This window comes from Cottoperca gobio, chromosome 17 (genome assembly GCF_900634415.1).
Source record: "Cottoperca gobio chromosome 17, fCotGob3.1, whole genome shotgun sequence".
NCBI classification, from domain to species: Eukaryota; Metazoa; Chordata; class Actinopteri; order Perciformes; family Bovichtidae; genus Cottoperca; species Cottoperca gobio.
In genome coordinates, this window is record NC_041371.1 from 17887010 (window position 1) to 17908219 (window position 21210).

At 39.8% G+C, this 21210-nt stretch overlaps 1 protein-coding gene across 2 annotated transcripts in view; it reads left to right on the top strand.

Moving 5' to 3' along the window:
• Positions 1 to 3920: 3920 nt before the first annotated feature.
• The window catches only part of slc6a9 (solute carrier family 6 member 9), a 71956-nt gene continuing 54666 nt past the window's right edge, over positions 3921 to 21210 (top strand). For both annotated transcript variants that reach the window (XM_029453016.1, XM_029453014.1), the window contains exons 1-2: positions 3921 to 4049; positions 11119 to 11402. Coding sequence is in view for 1 of the 2 variants with exons in the window: in XM_029453014.1 (XP_029308874.1) it covers positions 11373 to 11402 (30 nt within the window). In the remaining variant the exon portion in view is untranslated. The remainder of the gene's footprint in view (positions 4050 to 11118; positions 11403 to 21210) is intronic.

Here is a 21210-nt window from a genome sequence, read left to right on the forward strand (position 1 = left end):
CTCAGTCATGCTATTCCCCAGACACTCGGCTATTACATCAAAGAAAGTACACGGGGGGGAAACCCTTGTTACTATAGCAGACACTAGAGGTGACTTTAATATGTAGGCCTCTCAGTCTGTCTCTTTTTTTTATTTAAAAAAATGGCTGAAAATGACATTTTCATAATGAGAAGTAATCCCATAAATTGTATCGTATGCAAAAACGAATATTCTGGCAACAAGTTTTTTCTGTATAACTCACCTGTTTCGACTGCACCTCGGCGAATGAGAAAACAACTAAACAAACACTGTTCTTTGTATATTGTACTTAAATTGGTTTGGCTTATTTGTAGCTGATAGTTTGTTTCTGTATGTTGCAGTTTTGTTTCACCTTTTTGAAGCTAATGTACTTGAAAGATTCTTGCTGTTCGGAGTTTGTATCCTCATGATTGTTTGCACTTATTGTAAGTGGCTTTGGACAAAAGCGTCAGCTAAAGGAACTGTAATGTAATGTAATGTATAGTTTCGGGAATTATACATCTTGCATAATTTTGTCTGCATGTTGAATGCATGTTCAGTTGTCCATGTCCTAAACAGGTTCTGTGTAAGCTGGAAAAACTTGCTCTTTATATGCTGTGGTTATCATTATCATTTTGTCAACATACATATTTGTAGGACTGTGGACAGGCATTCAGGCAGAACATCATAAACTAAAATCTAAATAGATAAAGATAGGTGAGGGAACGTAGGAAGAATCCTCACATTTGTATTTGGTTGTGAATGAATGAAAGAAATAGAAGCCAAAATGGGTGTATCAAAAATGTAGTTAGTGTATTAAATTTCATATATATTTCTATTGTCATTTTTCTTCTATTCTATACGTATGCTTTGTGATTTTTGTCCTTGCTTTTATTTTATTTGATCTTACTATGTTTATGTTATGAACATTGGTGTATTGACACCAAAGCAAATTGGTTCATAACTTACTAGGCAATAAACCAGATTCTGATTCTGGTTCCACTTGGATACATATGTTCTTTGCTGTCAGAGGATCTACGTTTTTTGAGTCTGATTTAGCATCAAACAAAAGGTAGAAGACGCTGTGTACCACCTGTTTTCACTGACAGTCATGGTATATCACGGTCCCCCTGCCACTCACAAACTTCATAGTTTTTCTGGGTACTGTCAAAGATGCTGCATTGCTAGAATGACACTGCTTGGCATTGAGAACTGACGGGACTGTGAAATTCACATACAGTGTATACATGCTCGAATTTCACCAAAAAAGCACAGCATCTACCACCAGCATTAAAACTGCTCCAACAATATTGAGTTTTGAGAGAAGTTTAGAAAGCTGAATTTCTTGCAAATCCAGTTACAGTATAAGTCACCGGATAGTCCAACAAATAACTAACTGATACTATTTATTTATTTTATATATAAATATATATATATATATATATATATATATATAATTAATTTACTAACTCAGTTCTTCTCATCTCTACAGAGCGTTTTAGCATCTTTCAGCTCATTGATTTGATCGTTCCATCAACCGCATCCGTCATTTCAGGCCGTGTTTGATGATTTACATAACATTTGATACACCATGTGCTCTTGCAAACACTTATCTCTCTTATGTGTGAAAATGCCACCTGCTCTGTTTTCTGACATCCAATTATGTAACTATCGCCACTGGTTTAAGTTTGTCAGGGTAATAGGAATATCTCCATCAAAGTGTGACTGCACACTGATGATAAACATGAAACAAATGAAATTACAGTGAAACTGAGGTTGGGCTGAGGACCCACAGAGGTTTGTTTTGTTGCAGGAAATGAATATAATGCTGTGCAAAAATGCATGTAGTCTATTTTTCACCTTAAAGGGGAACATCACCTAAATTCAAATATTTCCATGGTCTAGGAAAGTTCAATCAGTAGTAGTGAACATGAGTTACTTTCTCTCTCGAAGCAAGACACCAGAAAAGTAAATCTCAAACTTGCGATGTCATCAGGAATAACATCTGGAGATGCTCAATACACAATCAATTGGAGACTGATTTTGTGGACCCACAACATGCTTGCTTTATGTATTGTACCCAAGAAAAAGCTTTAATCTATGTGGGAAATGTCCCCATATACTCAGGACTTTCCACTTTTCCCCAATTCATTGTCAATGGAGCCATTCTTTGAGCTTTAGCGCTCTAGTTTTTGGATTTGGGAGAGAGTTGTGTATGTTTACTAAATGTTTTGGATGGCCTTAGACCATAGGAATATCATAGTGACGTAGTGTTATGGTTTGTGGACTTTTAGTTGAGCTTTAGTTGTGGTTTTTGAGCCTGTTTATTGCTTGGTTTAGGGATGTCTTGTTATTTATTTTGGATGCTTTATCACTGCTTTGCATTTATGATTGCAGACAGTTTGTACCTCTTGTGTTGCCGTAGCCCAGTTCAGCCTTATTTCCCCCTGTACACCTGTCTTATTGTTTTGCTGCCTCGTGTTTCAAGCCAGTTTTTCATTTGCCGTCATCTTAGTCAGGTAAATAAATTATTATTACATTTAGGTTCACTTGCCTGCGTAACCGTGACACATAGTTCCCTTTTTTTGTTCCCTAATTTTCAACAACTCTTTATGCATTTGGATTAGTTATGTAGGATTTATTTTTTGTTACTTTAAACTTGAAGCACTTTGAGGTTATCCCCTTTAAATAAATGTAAGTTTTAAACTTATTCTTTTCTGGAAATGTACTCGCTTACTAGCTACCCTGGTTATGTAATGGAATAAGTAATGCAACTATGTTAATTACATCATCAAAGTATTACAGCCTATTCAATTGCATTACTTCCTAACACATGTTTCAAACTGAGCAATACAGTGGATAAGATCACAAAACATGCAGTGTAAACCTCACAACAGTACTCAACACTGATTAATATCCAACTTTTATATAATGTTCTTCACTATAACTTGAACTAAGATTGGAACCTAGCAACATTATGAATGTTTTATTCTACATAAGCTTTTTACCGAAAATAATATATTCGGATGTAATTCCTTTGTAATCACCAACATTTTGATTTATTTATTTACGTTACATGTAACTAGTTACTCCCCAACACTGTCTTTAAGACACTATGAGATAGTGTGGGTAATTAAAGTATTTAAGGTTGTGCAAACAAATATTAGAACGCCAACTAAAATATGTAAACCCCTCACCTCCCTCCTCTGACCACCACCGCGCCTGCCTGCGTGTCTCCTCCTCCTCTGCCTTCACAGCCCTACAACCTGATCTGTCCCAACAAAAAAACAAGGTAAAGCCTGCATCTGCATGCCTAAACCTCCGGAGTGCCATCATCCATTCTTCGGCTGAATCTGTCATTCGTCTCTATTATCGTCCATCTATCACCAGTGGCATACTGTAGCCGAGGCTACCACACCTGTCTGGAGCATCGCATTGACTCATTATACCTCTGCCTTGACTTGGTGGGGCTGTATTCGCTATTATCATCAAAGCTCACTGTACAGCATATCGGATGCAATCACATATGTAAACAAAAAACCAAATCACACGGGTCTCTGTGAGGAATCGTTGCGGCATTGCTCTTATAACAAAAGCATGAGCAACACATGCATTCATTCCTCCACTGAACACGTGCTTACAGGGAGAAAAAGCATTCATTATGCAGAGGAAATAACTAATATCAGTATAGCTGAATTACTCCCATAATGTTCCTGTCTATGGCACTTGTTTTATTGAAAAATGGCTTGATGCTTGATGCTCAACTGCCGGATAGGTGACATGCAGGTAGTGTGATATCGCAACCCGCAGCACCCAGTGTGTCTGACAGGTTGTGTGTCGCCACACAGGGAGCCCTAACACAAATTGCCCACGCCCGCCTATTTTGGACTGGAGAAAGGAGGGGCTTAGAAAGAGGTAGTTGGCCCGGCTGTGACCGAAGAAGGACGGAAGACTGAGGTGACGCAACTTTCAAATAAGCAAATATTGGCGGAATAAAATAGACCCCAGCACACTCAAGGCAACAAACCAGAGTGCATCACATCCATGCCACGGTAAGGCAACGCCTGCTCATAAGCAAGTTTTTGTGTGTTTTAAATGTAATGATGTGCTTTTTAACAGAATATTAAGCGGGCTGCGGGGGAGGAGGAGGAGGGGGGCACCAGACCATATGCTATAATGTGATTATACGCTCAAAACTTTTTTTTATGTTGAGGCTGTAAACGTGTCAGAATTACCATCGAGCTATTAGTAACATTCAACGCGTGTCAGTGAAGGAGGCACTCAGTTGATCCCATTCAGAGTGATTCATATTGTGATGCTGACTGGTGTAAAGCCGTTATTTTATCTCAGTGGGGAGGAACACGTGGCACCAGCCGTGGCCCCCCTCCCATGTTGTGACTCTACTCAAAGAGGAGGTGAGGTGAGGAGGAACTTGGGGGCATTTCAGTGTTAAACACTTCCGGTCATGGTAGTAGTAGTTGACTTTCGTAGGTGAGAAATCTACTTGTAGTATTGCTAAAATGCTATAGTCCTTAAGGGAACCAGATTATATTATACTTGATAATTTAATATGATCTATTAAAATATTGTATTGACAATTATTATTATAATAACAATATTAATATTATTATATTTTATACAGATGTTGATATTTTAAAAGTGTAAAAAATCTGATAAGGACACCTTATCGGCCAACGTTTAAAAAATAGAGATGAATTGATCCAACTGTTTTTGCTCTTGATACTGACTCTGATACCTAAACTCAGGTTATTGATCTACACCTTTTATATACAGTCTATGGCCTATACTCAGTATCTTATTCATTAAATATATATTTTTTAAACATTTTAAATCTTTAGACCTCACAGTATCCATTTGATTTGAGCACCAACACCTGTAAAAGGTCTTCAGACTAGTCAAAAACATAACTTCTCACCTCAATAAATATATAATTGACCATGAACGTGATTCTGGTTCTACAACCTCAAACACATCTTTGATATTTCATATATTACATATAGGCTATGATAAGCTTCGGTTGGTTCAAAAAGAAAGGTGAAATTGTGATAAGCATTTTTCATTATTTACTGTCTTTTTTATAGACAAAACCAACAATCAAGAAAATAATTGTCAGACTAATGATTAATGAAAACAAAAGTTGTTCTATAGGTTTTATTTGTATTGCTGTGACTTGACGGTAAATGTAGGGTATGTCAGAAGATGCTTTGCATGCATGAATGGCATGCAGCCCCCGACACACGCACTCACCACCCCCTTCCCACTATATCCATATCCACACACAGGAGGGCCTTTCTTTCATCCAGCCTTAGAGCTCACTGTTTGCTTTCCTTGTACACTATCTGTTTACATACATATGTAACCTACAGCAATTTTGCTGATGTTGAAGGGACGTGGGGGTAAGTATCAGCATTTGTTGCCAGACTAAAACATCCAACATTCTTACAGTTAGAAATGACAAAGTCACTCCCCATTGCCAGCTTTTATCACGTGCATGTAACATTTTAGAAGGTTCTTTTAGGCCAATGAGCCTAAAGCTCCCAAGCTTGTTTCACTCCTGTGAAGTGCACTGTCTCAATACATTGTGTCGGAGCTGGTGTCAAATACAGAATTTCTCATGACTGATAACGTCCAAAGCTTCAAACATGATTCAGAAAGTGCTTCATTCAGTTTGACAGTTTTTAAACAAAGAGGTGCACAGCGCGTGATGTGCGTCCCACATGTACGTTGTGGCAACCAACGTACCAATTGAGAAAGTTGGTAGGCATGAGTTAGCCTCACTTTGTAAAGCCAGGCACCCAATTATTTAGATAACTAGGCTGGCCTGGTTCCAATACATATGGTGTCAAAGACGATTTATGGATGCTGATCAGCAGATTGGCAGTTAAATATAATCATAATTACTAACTTCATTAACACACACACACACCCTTTAAACACAGTTTAACACCTAGTTAATATTTAATTTAATAAACATCCTAAAAATCAATTTGAAAAAGATGGTTAGGCCCGGACGGGGACATTTCCGGATCGTGACAACCCTAGAATCAAAAAGGCTGCACCTGCCTATCAACTAAATGTATCAGTTAGCTGGGGTAATAATAATTATAATAATAATAATAATAATAATAATAATTTTATTTGTATAGCCCTTTTCAAGAATGAGAGCACTGTGGTGGAAAGTTTGAATTAAGTCTCTATACAAATGACCAGTGAAGTCTATAATACTGAAATGAAGATTCTCGAGGATTAAACTTGTCTTTGGTATTTATTCTTTGCAAAGAAAGATCATCAATCATACAGAGTGTAAGCAGTCTGGGTGAGGAAGAACCCCAGTAAAACTATGTTTTACAGACAGTCGGGGAAAGGAGGGCTGGAAGATTGACACAGTTGCTCCAAAAAGTCAGTGAGTAGAAGATGGAGGATTCAGACAGTGGCAGATGTTAAGTAGACACAAAAATACAATTGTGGACATTCTGTTTGTTATGATGACCTTCAGTCTACCTAAGATACAATGGTCGAGTTTGAAGCGTGGGACTAAAGGAGACTTTGCCTATCTGAAAGGAGACACAGGTTGGAATGCAAATCCAGTTACAGAGATATGAGGAAAAAGACACAAGTTCATTAAAACATCTATCAAACAATAAAAAATAACATAGATATATGACATTTTCTATTACAGCACAACACACCTTCCATAGACTGCATAAAAAGCAACAGCAGCAGAAAAAACAACAACAAAAAGCATTTGGTTTTTGTCAGAAGTTTGGCGGCAGAGTTTTGAAGTCTAGCTCGGCCTTCGAGGCATGTAAACCAAGCCCCCAGGAAGAGTGCTCGGCTTTGAAGCAAATTTTCCTCGTGGTCGCAAGTGGTCAGTCACGTAATGCCAGGGGGCATATAAATACTTTTTCCCATTGACTTATATTGGGAAAGAAACATCTGGAAATTAAAATGAAACTTAAATGGAAATTAAGTTCCCAGTACAAACACTTGAATTGAATTGATTTTGAGCCCTTAACAGTCAAACAGTCATTAGTTCAAAAAGTTAATAAATGCGCTAACATCTGAAGAGTTATTTTCCGAGACAGAGTGGCTGGTAGGCGCGGTTTAAGGAAAATGCAAGTGTGCATACTCTATGGGCTTGTCGAGTCTGAAGTCGATCGAATGAGTGGTTCTCGACAATGCTGAAAGCAGCCCGCTCTGAACAGGCATGCGTACGGCCACGCCCCAAACCAAAAAAAGGCGACCCCTGCTTGGGCTTGTTTTAGCAACATCTATTCATTGATTATCATCGGAATATGCATTTGAAAGGATTTTCTTTGCTATTTTTACATTATTGCTGCACTTTTTTTTTAGCATTTTAGTAATTTAAGGGTTAAGAAACAATCCACATTGCTAGATTTCTTTTACTGGTGGATTTACTGCTTTTGATTATGTATTTTTGCAGCACTCTCCTCACTTTCCAACTTGTCTGCCATAGCAGTCAATGTCATTTGAATGGCACTATTTATATAAATCCTGATTTGTGCACATCATTTTGAAATCCCATATCTTCATATTCCCAATGCCATTACATTATTGTAAGAATTTCTATTTCTTTCAGCTGTCCAAAGTGATGCCTAGTTTGCTGGCTCTATTTACTGGAGGCTGAACAAAGGCCCAAGCATAGTTGGTGTTGCTTTGAGTGCCGTCACAATTTCCAAGTCATATTAACCTTTCTGTGCACAGTGTAAGAAAGAGGCTGTCTATCATGACAAAACAGAGCTTGTGGAGTCCCAATCATACTGCTGCATATTGACATTATTGATAACAGACACGGCTGCTTTGCAAGCCCAAAAACATGATTCATTCTAAATAGCAATAACAGATGCTATTTTATCTTGAACTCAGTGTGGTGTACACCATGTGAGACAGGGAGCAGAGGGACCCCACACTGCTACAGTGTAGATGTTGAGAACAGCTTGTATGATTGTGTGAGTACAAGAGGCTGGTGTTGCATCTGTACTTTAGATAAAGGACAGTAATTAATGAGTCTCTCTTGTGTGTTTTCACCTCAGTTCCTTTTTTTGCTTCAAAGATGGTTTGGCAAAATTAAGAAATGACTAGACTAATTATATTTCAGCTGTGTGCCTCGTGAGTTGCAGTTCTTTGGCTCAAAAGGTCGTCCTTTCCCCAGAAAATGGGGCCAAAGAAATATGGTGGTTAATGTGTAACTATGTAGCATCATCCCATTTCTTTTTACCAACAGCAGGCTAATATTTTCCACAGTTCTAATGCATAATCAATGTCAGTAGGGCTGACCTTAAAATGCCTAAACTAAAGCTTGCTTTTCGCTTTGGGATCGGGTTAACTTAATTTAGAGCTTTTGAAAGGACCATTGTTTCGGCAGAACATGTGAAAAAATGTATAGGGACCTTAGTGACATAGGTCTTCAACAGGGGGTACGCGACCCCCAGGGGGTCCGCAGAGGTACTGCAGGGGGGTCGCAAAATTGTTTGTAGATAAAGCAAATGTTTTTTGATTAAAAATATATAATTCTTTTTGCACATGCACATCCCCCCCGTCGCACACAACTCGGACAGCCTCTCCCTCTCGCACAGAACTCCGACAGCACCCCCCCTCGTTTGAATACCGCTGCAGTAGGGGGTCCCTGCTCCATGCTACACCAGTTTGGGGGTCCTTGGCCTGAAAAACATTGAAGACCCCTGATCTATGATATTTGTTACTAGATCCTTCTATATAAGTTGTCTGTCACTTAATGAACTCCTTTAGCCGAATTTCCACTGCATGGTACGGCTCAGCGCGACTCGTCACCCATTGGTTTGGGGACTTCAATTTTGAAGCTTCGAGTTTTGGCCGTCCCCATTGTGGTATTTGGTCGTCGCCACCTTGGTTTTTTACAACCAGAAGGTGGAGCAAAGTACAACCGAACATTGAAAAATTAATTTTAGGAAATAAAATGTTACAATTAACTTTCAGGAAACAAAAACACACTGTGAAAGGGTTAAAGTTGTTAGACAAAAACACCCAGACTGGATAACACCATGGTAGCTACCGGTTAATCACAAGGTAGCCAAGATCTTAAACCCACACTGCTTTAACTAGTGAAACTAATGATAGAAACTATTAACTTGTCAGGAAAATGTTTAGTGAGAAGTAGGGTCATTTTCTCATAGACCTCTATACAACCGGACTTATTTTTGCCACTTATAGACGCCCCCTTCAGGATATTAGAGAGAATGCAAGTTTAAGGCATTTCCGCATAAGCTTCACTTTTCAGACCTGGACGTTGCCGTCTTGGGAAAGGTTCTCTAGTGCCACTTTAAGAAGCTGGATCTAGAGGATATTCTGCAATTGTTGGCTAATATAATGACTCAAAGTATTAACTGATTGTCAAATATTGCATGTTGCCAAATATTAACATTAATTGGACATTTATGTCAGCATCAATCATACAATCTGTGCTTGGAAGCTAATAGTTTGCCCAGAAAATTCCATCATGAGAGCTTACAGACACGTCAGGTAAATCTCTTACTGCCTCTCCTCCTGGGATGGCCCAATAGGCTTGAGTCAACTCTTGCCTTGTGTACATACATACATACATTAGTAGAGTCAACCCGTGGGATTGACTCAGATCGCTGACTTGGTCACAGACTTCAATCTTCGCACCTGTTAGTTTCTCCCTGATGAGCTTGCACCCTTCTCTGATGTAGAAGTTGGTGTTTCCCTCCAATTTCTTCAAACATCATAAGGTGGATGGTAAGGTTCCCTTTTTATTCTTGTTTTGTTTCTTGTCATCTTTTCATCAAAGTGCAGTTTGCTGTGTATGATGGTTGTCCCGGGGCATTTCCAAGTCCCCCCAGGTTCACGTACACAAGTGTGTGCATGTGTGTGTTTGTATGTTTGTTTCATTGAACCGTAGCTATATTTGGGAGCTTTTAGTTCAGTCTAGGTTTTTTGATAGTGGTAGATGGTGGGAGACATGCTGCATAGTTGCAGTATTTGACATACTTCAGTCTCCACATGACAACTCAAGTTAATTAAGAACTGCAGTTTTTTATAAATCTGAAAACAGTAATTGATTAATCAGTTTGTCAAACAGAAAAGTAATCGACAACTATTTTGATGATTGATAAATTGTTCGTCAATGTTTCTAGAAAAATTCTTCAATGTGAGGATTTGTTGCCTTTCTCTGTTTTGTATCACTGTAAATGTTTTATGTTTGATATGTTTGGGTTTTGGAAGATCTCACTTTTCTTTTTGACAAATCGATGAATTGAGAGATAATCTGCAGATTATTCCGTAGTGACAATAGCCATTAGAGAAAGCACTAGTTTTTACCCTTCAGATCGGCAAAGTTTTTAAGAGCAGTCTCCACTGATTACTTTTAATTTAAATGTCATTGCAGAAATGTAACATCTTTACACTATCACATACTTTGATTTATGCGATCAAATGTGTCACAGGTAAAATATTTAATGGGACAAAAACTACTTTCAGGTACATTTAAGTGTTTTCTGCCACTTTCTTCTAAATCCAGGCTGTTTTTGACTGTTCTTTTCCAGTTTGGCTGTCATGCAGCGGTAGTCAGTGAGCAGTCTAAACGTTACCCTAACAGTTAATCTCTTTACACAAAAGGGCACTTTGTTATGGCAGCTGCTTTGCTACAAAATGCAAATCTGTTACTACATGTTTTCTAAATTCTTTCTCCGCATCTTTTCTAACAGATTCTCTAGAAGTTTAATGTCCACCTCCTTAGTATGTTGAACTCAAACTTTTGATTTTGTGGTTTTATTTGTGTTTTTTTTTTATCTCGAAGCAGGTCATGTACAAAGAGTGAAGAATTGTTTTGAACGTGGCCAAGGGGACAAGTAACTAAAAAAAGTGTTGCCTTGCGCCACAAACCCCACCCACTCTACAAGCTCTATACTAAGCGATAGAGAAGAGAGAGCAGAGAGACGAGCGAGGCGAGAGAGACGAGATCTCTCTCTCTATCTCTCGCTCCTCTATACTCTCTATCTCTCTCTACTCTCTCTCTCTCTCTCTCTTCTCTCTCTCTTTTCCTCTCTCTCTCTCTCTGCCTGTCACATGTTCTTTTCACAGCATAGAAAAGTTTCTGGATTAGGGCAGAATTAACACAAAGCAGCGACGCCACTCCAGCTACACTCGCAAGCAACGCAGAAGAGGCACGAGGGGGGACTGAGACACTCGAGCGAACGCCACCTCAGAAAACTTCAAACTCCGATAGCGAGAGAGGCAGACGAGTCCATCCCAGAGAGAGGGAGAGAGAGACAGAGAGAGAGGCAGAGAGACGGCAGCAGAGAGGCAGGGGATCTTTGCCGAAAAGGTCCTGAAGGATGGAAGAGAAGCAGTTTGCCGGTATCCTGGTAAGTTTAACTTTTGTTCAGTGACATACACACGCAGAGACATGAATGCAGCCACATCTCTGAGATCACTGCTGTGGATGCAGCTTCTGGACCACCAGTTGAGTCTCTGCCTCCCCTGTTCCCCAAACGAGGCACAAGAGGCCAGGTGGTGTGGTTTCACTGTACTTTACTCACAACGCTTTTATTTTCTTATTTATTTTTAACACTTAAAAGGAGAGGGTTGTGCTCACAAATGCACTTTTAGTTTTTTACGATGGCCTTAACTTAATGACTTAATGAACACTTATGATCTTTTCATGCGCACCGAATGCGCTGAATGATACGCCTGCATTTTGAGTAACTGTTGTGTTGGTGTTGGTTTGAGTGCAGCCGGCCGAGCTGTCATCACCTGCTGTTCACCACGGCGCCAAGCACTCATCATGAGCTCAAACACTGTCCCGGAAAGTCCCCGATATTTGTCTTAGAACATCCCTCTCGTCCCTCAACTGAGCTTTGTTAATACACCCTGACCCGTTTATCTGATTTTTGCAACTTCGGCAAACAATAAACATGTTTTTAGTGTACCCTGGCTGCTGATAAGGGATGAGGCCAAGAGGTAATGTGTCAGTGTTGGCCTGTGCTGATGGTGAAGCTTTAAATAGAGGTTTGGCATCATTGGCAGTCAGGCCACTTCTCTTTCTCTCTCTCTCTCTCTCTTCAGTAAGTTCTTCAGTCCGTCTTGAGACGGCGATAAACACAAACTCGGAGCTCCAACTCTCTTCTGACATTCTCGCTCATTTGAAGCCTCACTTTCCTCCCCGATTACTTTTATTTATTTATTTATTTCTGCCGTGTCCTTTTGAGATGCATATCCCAGTTAAAATGCATACGCAGCGTCTGAACTTAAGAGGGGGGCGTTATCAGGCTGCTCTCTCCTCTCGCTCTCTCACAACATTTGAAGGTGGTTGAAGGATGGAGTTTTTTTTTGCGAGGGTTTGTCTGCGTTTTCAGCTCAGTGACAGATTGCCAATCAGTTTTTTGTTAGGCACTGCTGAGAGTTGCAAAGCTCTGTGAGTTGAGATATCTATGGGTCTATGGGATTCAAGTGTAATTAAATGTCACAAGGAGGATTTTAATTGTTTCCCCATGGACGAGATTTCGTGCTGTGTTTTTGAACTGTGTGGTCACTATAAAGTTATGTAACTTTTTGCCCCACACACACTCATGGAGTCATCGTCTATGGAGAATGTCAGGACTCCTCACAGCCACTAGGGGGATACAGGCCAACAATGAGTGAATGCATCATGCTGTGGGATTTCATAAAGGTGTATTGCATCTGACAGCACCTTCTCAAACAAAGTGAACATTTTGTGGGAAGGAAGTGCAGTTTATAACTCGATACCACCAAAATAAAAGCTGAGTAAAGTTCAATCCTTTAATTAAAAGTAAAACATGTGCCTTCAGTAGAGGACATTGACTCAAATGTTTAAACGCTACATCAAAAGGATGTAATGCATTCCTTGTCACACTTCATAGCGAGCTGGGCCTTTATTGTTCTTTATTGTTATTGTTGAGGCCAGAGCCTCTTCTTATCGGCAATATACATATTTGATTATTTTATTTGGCTCAAGGCAGGTGACGTCTTTGTTTTCTTTCAAAATGTGAACGTTTTGTACCCTGGCCAACGCTTAGAGACTCGTTGTTTAAGGTCAACTCACTTGATTGAGCAAGAAATAGAAAGCAGACACACAGAATAAGCGTTCATTCTTTTTACAGCAGCAAGCTAAGGCTTCTGTCTTTTGGTGTCATTACATTCATTCTTCATTACGTTACGTGCGGTGCGAAACTGCATGACAACGTCAGTCGCCAGAGGCTGCTCAGAAAATCTCAAAACCAGAAAATGTACATTGCACAAATGATGGAACAATATGTTTTGTGTAATTATTTAGTAACACTTGATGAACAATCATCGACACACAGAACAAGAGAACTTTAGCCCTGTTTAGATATTGAAGAAAACATTTTCTAATGAATAACTTCAAAATCAGATTCAGATGAAGACGCAACTGCACTTCCTAAACATTTAGGGCATTGAGCTGTGCTCTTGTCTCCATGAGCCCAGATTTTTAGATTGCTTTCATAACATTCATCAGTCACTTATTTTTCCTCAAAAGGTAGTGCAGAGGTTAGAGTGTAACTGACCCACCAGTCTTATCTATGAAGATAAACAGGCCGAAGAGCTGCGGGAAAGATTGTAAAACTCCAGTGGTGAAAACTGCTCATGCACACTTACCCTCAGCTCGCCTCTCCTGATTGGTCGCTTCGCAGAGCTGGGACCGTCGTCCTCAGCAGTGGCAGACAGTGATGTCAGTGGGTTGGAGACAACAACAGAGAATGAAAGAAAGTGTGTGTGTTCGAGAGAGAATTACTGACTTAATTATCTTAGACCTTGCTCTCCCATCGCCAACCGTCACTTCCATCTTCTTCATTCCACATTCACGATAAATTCTAAATATTTGATTCCTCTGTCATTTCATCTTGAATCCACTCGTCTTTACCCCTGTCTTCGGAGAGGGAAAATTGCCCTTTTCCTGTTTATGTTTTCTCAACAACTTTTTTTATTTTACTTAAGTGTCTGCCCTTTCTTTGCAGTCTGGTTAAATTAATTTATGCTGGGCCCAGATGGTCGGTGGATGGACCCGTCAGCGTAAATCTCGTGACACACAAGGCGCTCGCTTCCTGCTACCTCTTGGCTCGGCTGGTAGCCTTCTGCCGGGACTCTTTCAGTCCAAACTTAATTCCCCTTCTCGTTCACAGCGTTCAAAGGGAGCCCCCTCTCCTCAATCTTCCTGCGTTGTCTTTGACTGCCCTGGAAGCCACCACTTCCACCGAACGGATGAGCAGATGGTGCCCTGGCACTAGCTTTTACTGTGTGGATAGCTGTCTCTTTGTTTTTACTCCTTAGTTACTTCTTTTTTTCGGCTAGTCTTTATAAATGTCTACTGTTTTGGTGTATGTATAGGGATGTGAGAGTAGGAGGAGTTGGATGTATTTGTCTACCAAGCGCTGTGTTCAAATGTCTGGCTGTGCAGACCATTGCGGCCCCTCCATCACCATGAAGGCCAAATGGAGGAGGAGGTCACCTTACACTGGCCCCTGATCAAAGATAACATTGGCAACGCTTTTAAAGTTTGACTTTTTTATCCTCAATTTGTAAGATGTTTCGAGTGGAGGCTGATAATTAAGAAGGCATCAGACTCGAGCTCTGCCAGCAGTGAAATGACACTTAAACCTCTTCAACACTGATATTTGAAACACTTTTTGATATATAAAAAATATATTCACTATATATGCCACTTCTGCTTATCAGTTCTGGTTGATATCAAATATTGGTTCGGATTCCTGTCCATTTTTTAAAATATATTAACCAAAAATATCCGAATCCTGATCAAATTTTTTGGGCCCAGATTCCAATTAGAGTCTTTTAATAATGCCTCTCTGATTACTTACTTATATATATATATATATATATATATATATATATATATATATATATATATATATATATACATATATATATATATATATATATATATATATATATATATATATGTATATATATATGTATATATATATGTATATGTATATGTATATGTATATATATATATATATATATATATATATATATATATATATATATATATATATATGTATACCCAAATAGTGATATCTAAATATCTATCTGACACAATGCTACTTAACCGACACAACTTATTTTTCACAAGCTTCTTGATACAAATACTGGAAGTCCTGGTTCAAAACTATTTACACTTTTTTATTTTTTATTGTTTGCTTCACCCTGTTTTTAATCTATCTAAAATAAAAAGCATAATAGGTCGAGCATTCATTCTTTTTACAGCAGTAAGCTAAGGCTTCTGTCTTTGGAGTCCTCACATTGATACTTCATTACACTGCGTGCGACGTGAAGTCACTGCTGCAAGAGGCTGATCAAAATAATTTACATTGTTTAAATTACTTTTAGAGTGTGAAGAAATAGTTTGATCATGTTTTTATTTTACAGTTAGAAAGTTTGTGTGTTTTATTTTGTAACAGTTGATCAAAAATCATGTCGAATTTTTGCATTCTTTTAAATTTATGACAAAACTTCAATCAGCTATTATGGTTTATTAATTTACATAACCTTTTATCTTAGATTGAAAATATTTCATGGTTATGAAGCATTTGAAGTAGGGCTTGGGCGGTATCATTTTTTCGGCTCTAACACTGTTCACGTTAATCAGCATGTGGCAAGCAAGACACAGGAACTTGGTTTGGTTCTTGAGGAGTTGTAGCTTTTATTCACCCACAAATAAACTGTCCACACACTGCACTGCTACTTTCACAGCTGTAAAGTTATTGCAAAATTCATACTCAAACAGACGCTCGCTTCCTTTCTCTCAACTACACTCTGGCTATCGCTCGCTACGGTACCCACACATCATTGGGCTGAATGGAGATGATTTGCGGGTGAACAAAGTCATGTGACTATAAACTGCTTTTGTAGCAGGAAGAAGACTCAACCCAAACAGGGGCAGAGCCATTTTTCCTGTAACTTTATCCCCACCACTCGTAGCCGCCATCTTCCACCGCTCAGCTGCCTGTTCCCTCAGTAGAGAACGACCCATCCCAACGACCCATACAGCATCAAAGCGGAGGAGTGACAGTATTGAAAATCATACAGTTGGGATTTCCAACTACCATGGTCTACCAAAATACTGAAACTGAAACCCTAATTATTATTATAAAGATATTTCAAGAAATGAAAAAAAATACCAATGTAGGCACTGACAGACCATTTCTGTTGCACAGTTCAAAGGGTTAAGTTGATCCTCTATGGTATGAATGCACTCCTGGAATTAAATGTGAAGCGATCAGCTGGGGCGTTGAACTCGAGAAAATGTGTCAGTCTAAGAAGAATACTCTGCAGAGTCCAGCTTTCATGAAGGAGAGCAGCGATAAAGTCATTTGTCAGAAACGATGAGGTCTTGACGATGATGTGATTCTTAGGACTGTCTGTTAATACCATACCAAAAATTGCCTAAATTCTTCTGTGTGAGACACAAAAACATTCTAACGTTGCGTTTTAACATCTCGTCTCATCGAAGCAAATTGTACGTTTTGCATGTGGCAGTTATTTAATGAGAGGTATGTTGTGAAAGGTGCGAGAATGCAGAAACAGTTTTGTAAGGCTGTCATTACCCCACAGTTCTGTGTACTCCCTTAGTCGGGAGCCTTTGTGTTGTTTGCGTTTGTGTATATGGGTGTGTCTGTGGGTGGATGTGAGAGAGAATGAGTGTGTCACTCACTGTGTGTGTGTGTGTGTGTGTGTGTGTGTGTGTGTGTGTGTGTGTGTGTGTGTGTGTGTGTGTGTGTGTGTGTGTGTGTGTGTGTGTGTGTGTGGCATAATTCCCAGGGGTTGTTGGTTAATGTGTGCTGTAAGCTGTGAAGTGGAAACTAAATGGAAAGAAATAGTGTAACCCACAACCTCCCCGAGGTCAGGACGTACGCACACACACATACACAGAAACATAACGGACGGCACACTTATACATTTGGTACACACATTAGAATACACACATAAGTACATTCACCTACTTTAAATTTCTTCACATGTACTCACAGATACGTACATTAACACATAGACTACACATTCGCCCACACTCATACTCACACAGACAAAACTGAACAAAACCTGAATAAACACCACAATTATTTCAAATCGTAAAATAATAAATGCACAACATGTTTCATAACTCAAGGCTGTGACTTTTGCTCCGAAGCTGTGACAAAACTGTGGCCCAGGGGCCAATTTAGGATTCACTAGGGTTGTGTAATGTTGATGTTCCCCGTTATCGTGGTTTGTTTGTAGTCATAGTCCATGTGCAGTTCTGTGAAAGTTGCCAAATATATTTTGTTGCTTGTGACTTCTGGAGCTATGTATTGTCAGTACAGTGTTAACCCTGTGCTCCACATAACACGAGTGCACTTATTACAGGTGAAACTACCGTAATTTTCGGACTATAAACCGCACCTGACTATAAGCCGCAGACGCTAAATTGACTAATTTGTACATATATAAGCCGCACTGGGCTATAAGCCGCAGACGCTAAATTGACTGATGTGTATGTAGCCGGTCTGTAGCTGACACCATGATCGACTCTGCGTTGTGTTGTGTAGAACCAGGAAATAACGATGGAGAACTTCTGCCTGTTCAATCAGCATTTATTGTCTCTGACCGTTGGTGTTTTCCTTAATTTGTCCATAAATTACCGTTGAAACAGAAGAAACACATGGAAGTCATCATCATACGGTAACTCCACAGTCGGGGTTTTTGGACATGCACCCCTCTCTTCAGCGTATCCTTCTTTCCGTCTCCCGAAAAAGTGGCGCGAACCCCCAGAAAGTGCCGGTTTCAGGAGTATCAACATAAAAGCATATTTAACAAAATAAGACTCCTCGAAATAAATATATATATTTCCATAATGAGGGTGTCTCACACACTGCCTCGCTCTCGTAATGTCCGTCTGTCTCTCGTACCACTCGCTACTTTTGCGCGCTCTTTCCCTGCATCCGGTGGACTGTAACCTGTAAAATCCATAGATTTAGGAATTCCCCTAGTGGCCGTTAGCTGTAAAAATCCATAGATAAGCCGCACTGTTATATAAGCCGCAGGGTCGCAAAATGGGGAAAAAGTCGCGGCTTATAGTCCGGAAATTACGGTAGACATTTTATCTCCCTCTCTCGCTCTTTCCGTCCTTATGTAAGAAACATATTGAGTTGCCAGTCAGCCAGTTTAGTCAACAGCAGTGCTCAGCAACCGTGTTGACTGCCTTTGGGGTGAGGGGCCAACAAACAGATGTGAACCAAGAGGGAGAGAGAGAGAGAGAGAGAGAGAGAGAGAGAGAGAGAGAGAAAGAGAGAGAGAGAGAGGGAAAGGGCCGCGAGGGCAGGTGGGGGAAGAAGAGTCATACATGATTTTGTTTCTGATTTTACTTCCCCTTCACTGACTTACCAGCTAAATGAGAAGAAAACATTTTTTTTTTTACAAGCGACCGTCCAGGGCATTGGCAGCGCCCAACGTCAGCTTAACAGCAGCCACTGTGGCGAACGTACAATTGAGGGACAAGGGCCACAAATGCCAAACACGTCCACTGCTGGGCACTCTTTAAAATGTAACCCACCACCAACCAACCAACCAACCCCCTTGTACACACACACACACACACACACACACACACACACACACACACACACACACACACACACACACACACACACACACACACATACATACACACATTCACACACATAGCAGAGTGGAAAAAAAGGTCTCCGTTGTGTTTCAGACCTTTAGATTTCATTTGGAAAAACCACTCAGGCAAAGGAAAGGAAAAATTTTCTGATTCTCTTCCTCTCCCTTTCTGTTTCTGGTTTAATGGGTCTCCCTCCCTACGACTCCACAAAAAATACAAGCAAGTTAGAAAAAGGGGAACTTTACACTCTTCCTCTCCCGTCCTCTGAAGTCAGTGAAATTATGGACAGGGCTCTGACATTGTGTCCACACAACGGCGCTCTTAAATCTCCTCCAGTTTCTTTTGGTATTATTATAATTTTCAATGGTTTCCAATTGAACTCTTTTCAAAGGCCCTTTCAGAACCATATTTAGGTAATTTGTTGCGCTTGAACCCAACCTGCTCCCTGGCTCTGTGTGTGTATGTGAGTGTTGAATGGCAGCTATAAGCCTGGGACGAGGGGGGTCTGCTTTCTTAGGGCCGGACACAACTCCCCTGTGTTATTTATCACTTTTTCCCTTTCCCCCCCCCTATTTAGCTCCTTTCAGATGCAGAATCTGTAACATTGATGGGTTGATCTGGGGGAAAAAATGGCTTTTTGGCATTCTAAACTTTATGTGAAAGTTCCAAGTTGACTCTGGTCAAACATGACTGAGCCGTTTCAGATCCAGGTGCAGCACTGCTGGAAAACAGCTGTTATTTGGAAAATATTGTCATCAAGGAAGAAGAGCAATCACACAGGCAGTAATGAAATATGAAACTTTTTGATGTTGTCTGCTTATCCTCACAGCTTGATAGCCGACCATCTACAGCGCTGGGGGGAGTTTCTCCCTCACTATAATAACCCCACTAGCAGTTTTTAGTAACATCCCAGGTTCATTTTCTCATTTTCTTCATTTTAACTAGACGCTCTGCTGTCTTACTGTTTACACAGTCCAACAGCGCCCACACCTTTACAATTGATTTAGACTTTTATGTAAAGCAATGTGCTGGATTTTCATCCTATAAACATTTGGCATTAATGTAATGTTGAAATATTAGTAGCTGGAAATCAGATTTCTTGCTTTCTGCCCTCACACTTCAAGGGAAAAATTGAAAACGAATCTAAAGCTGCAGTAATTGATTTTCTCTTTTGCCACATGGGGGCAGCGGAAGTAACTGTATACACAAATATATTGACATAGTTGTTGTAGCAAGCAATCTCCTATTTATAAAAACACAAGACAGAGAGCAACCGTAGCATTCATTTGGAGTCGTATTTTTCTCTATCTAACAAATGTACATCCTATATTCACTCTTATCTGCCTCATTAGCTGCTAAATGGTACGGAATGTTCACCAGCTAGTCGTCAAAACGAAAACAATGAAGTTGTGGCCCTTAAAACCAAAACAATAAGCTGAAAGACGCTGAAATGTTCCACTTGAGTTGGCTGATAATTTGATCCATTGTTAATCTTAATGTAGTGCAGGTTTTCCTTCCAATTATTTTTACAAGTTACTTCTCCATCAATAGATTAATCATTTGTAAGAAGATAGTGAAATAATTACAATTTCCCAATGGCCAACTTCACCTGTTTAATGTTTTGTTTTGCTTGTCCAAAACACAAGGATATACAGTTTATTGAAGACTAAGAAAAGCAGCAAACACACATTTGGACGGCAGTAGCTCAATCTGACTGGGATTTGGCTTGGGAACCGAAGGGTCCTTGTATGGAGTGTGGACTAAGAAACTTTGAGAGGTACCAGTTCACCTCCTGGGGACTGCCAAGGTGTCCTTGAGCAAGACACCAGACCCCCACACTGCTCCCTGGGTGCTGATAGCTGCCCACTGCTCCTAATACTAGAATGGGCTAAATGAAGAGTCTAAATTTCCCTGTGTGTGCTATGTGACCATTAAAAGAGAAAATAATGTAATTTGATAATTTCATCAGCACTCTAAGGACTTTCAAAGAGGAGTTTAAAAAATGCAAAAATGACATTTTAGAAAGTAGTAGTTATTATCCCGAGTTGAAACCACACTGTTGTTCGATGTTCACTTTGTCAGATTAGGGGATTATAGAGTCATAAAAGATTGTCGTGATTTGGCCAATAGACATGACAGACTAAACGACCAATCAAAGTTTGCCGTCCTTCATGATATCATCGGGAATGATGTTCTAGGGAACGACTCCCAGGAACAAGAATGTAAACAAACAGTGGCGGCGTGAATGATGCTGGCTGTGTTGTGTTCGGAAAAGCCTGAAGAAAGGAAGAAAAAACGACAATGACCTTTTGATTGTCGTCTACTATGACACACTACATGGCACAATACGATTGAATGATGCAGCCGATGCTCTTTGTTGACCGGATCGGGCTATAACTATATATATTATTATATAAATATTAAAAATCGTGTAGTCTGAACCAGGCATTAGGTATTGATATAAAAAACATTCTCTTTAAAGGCCATAGATTTATTGAGAACGGTTACAATTTCTG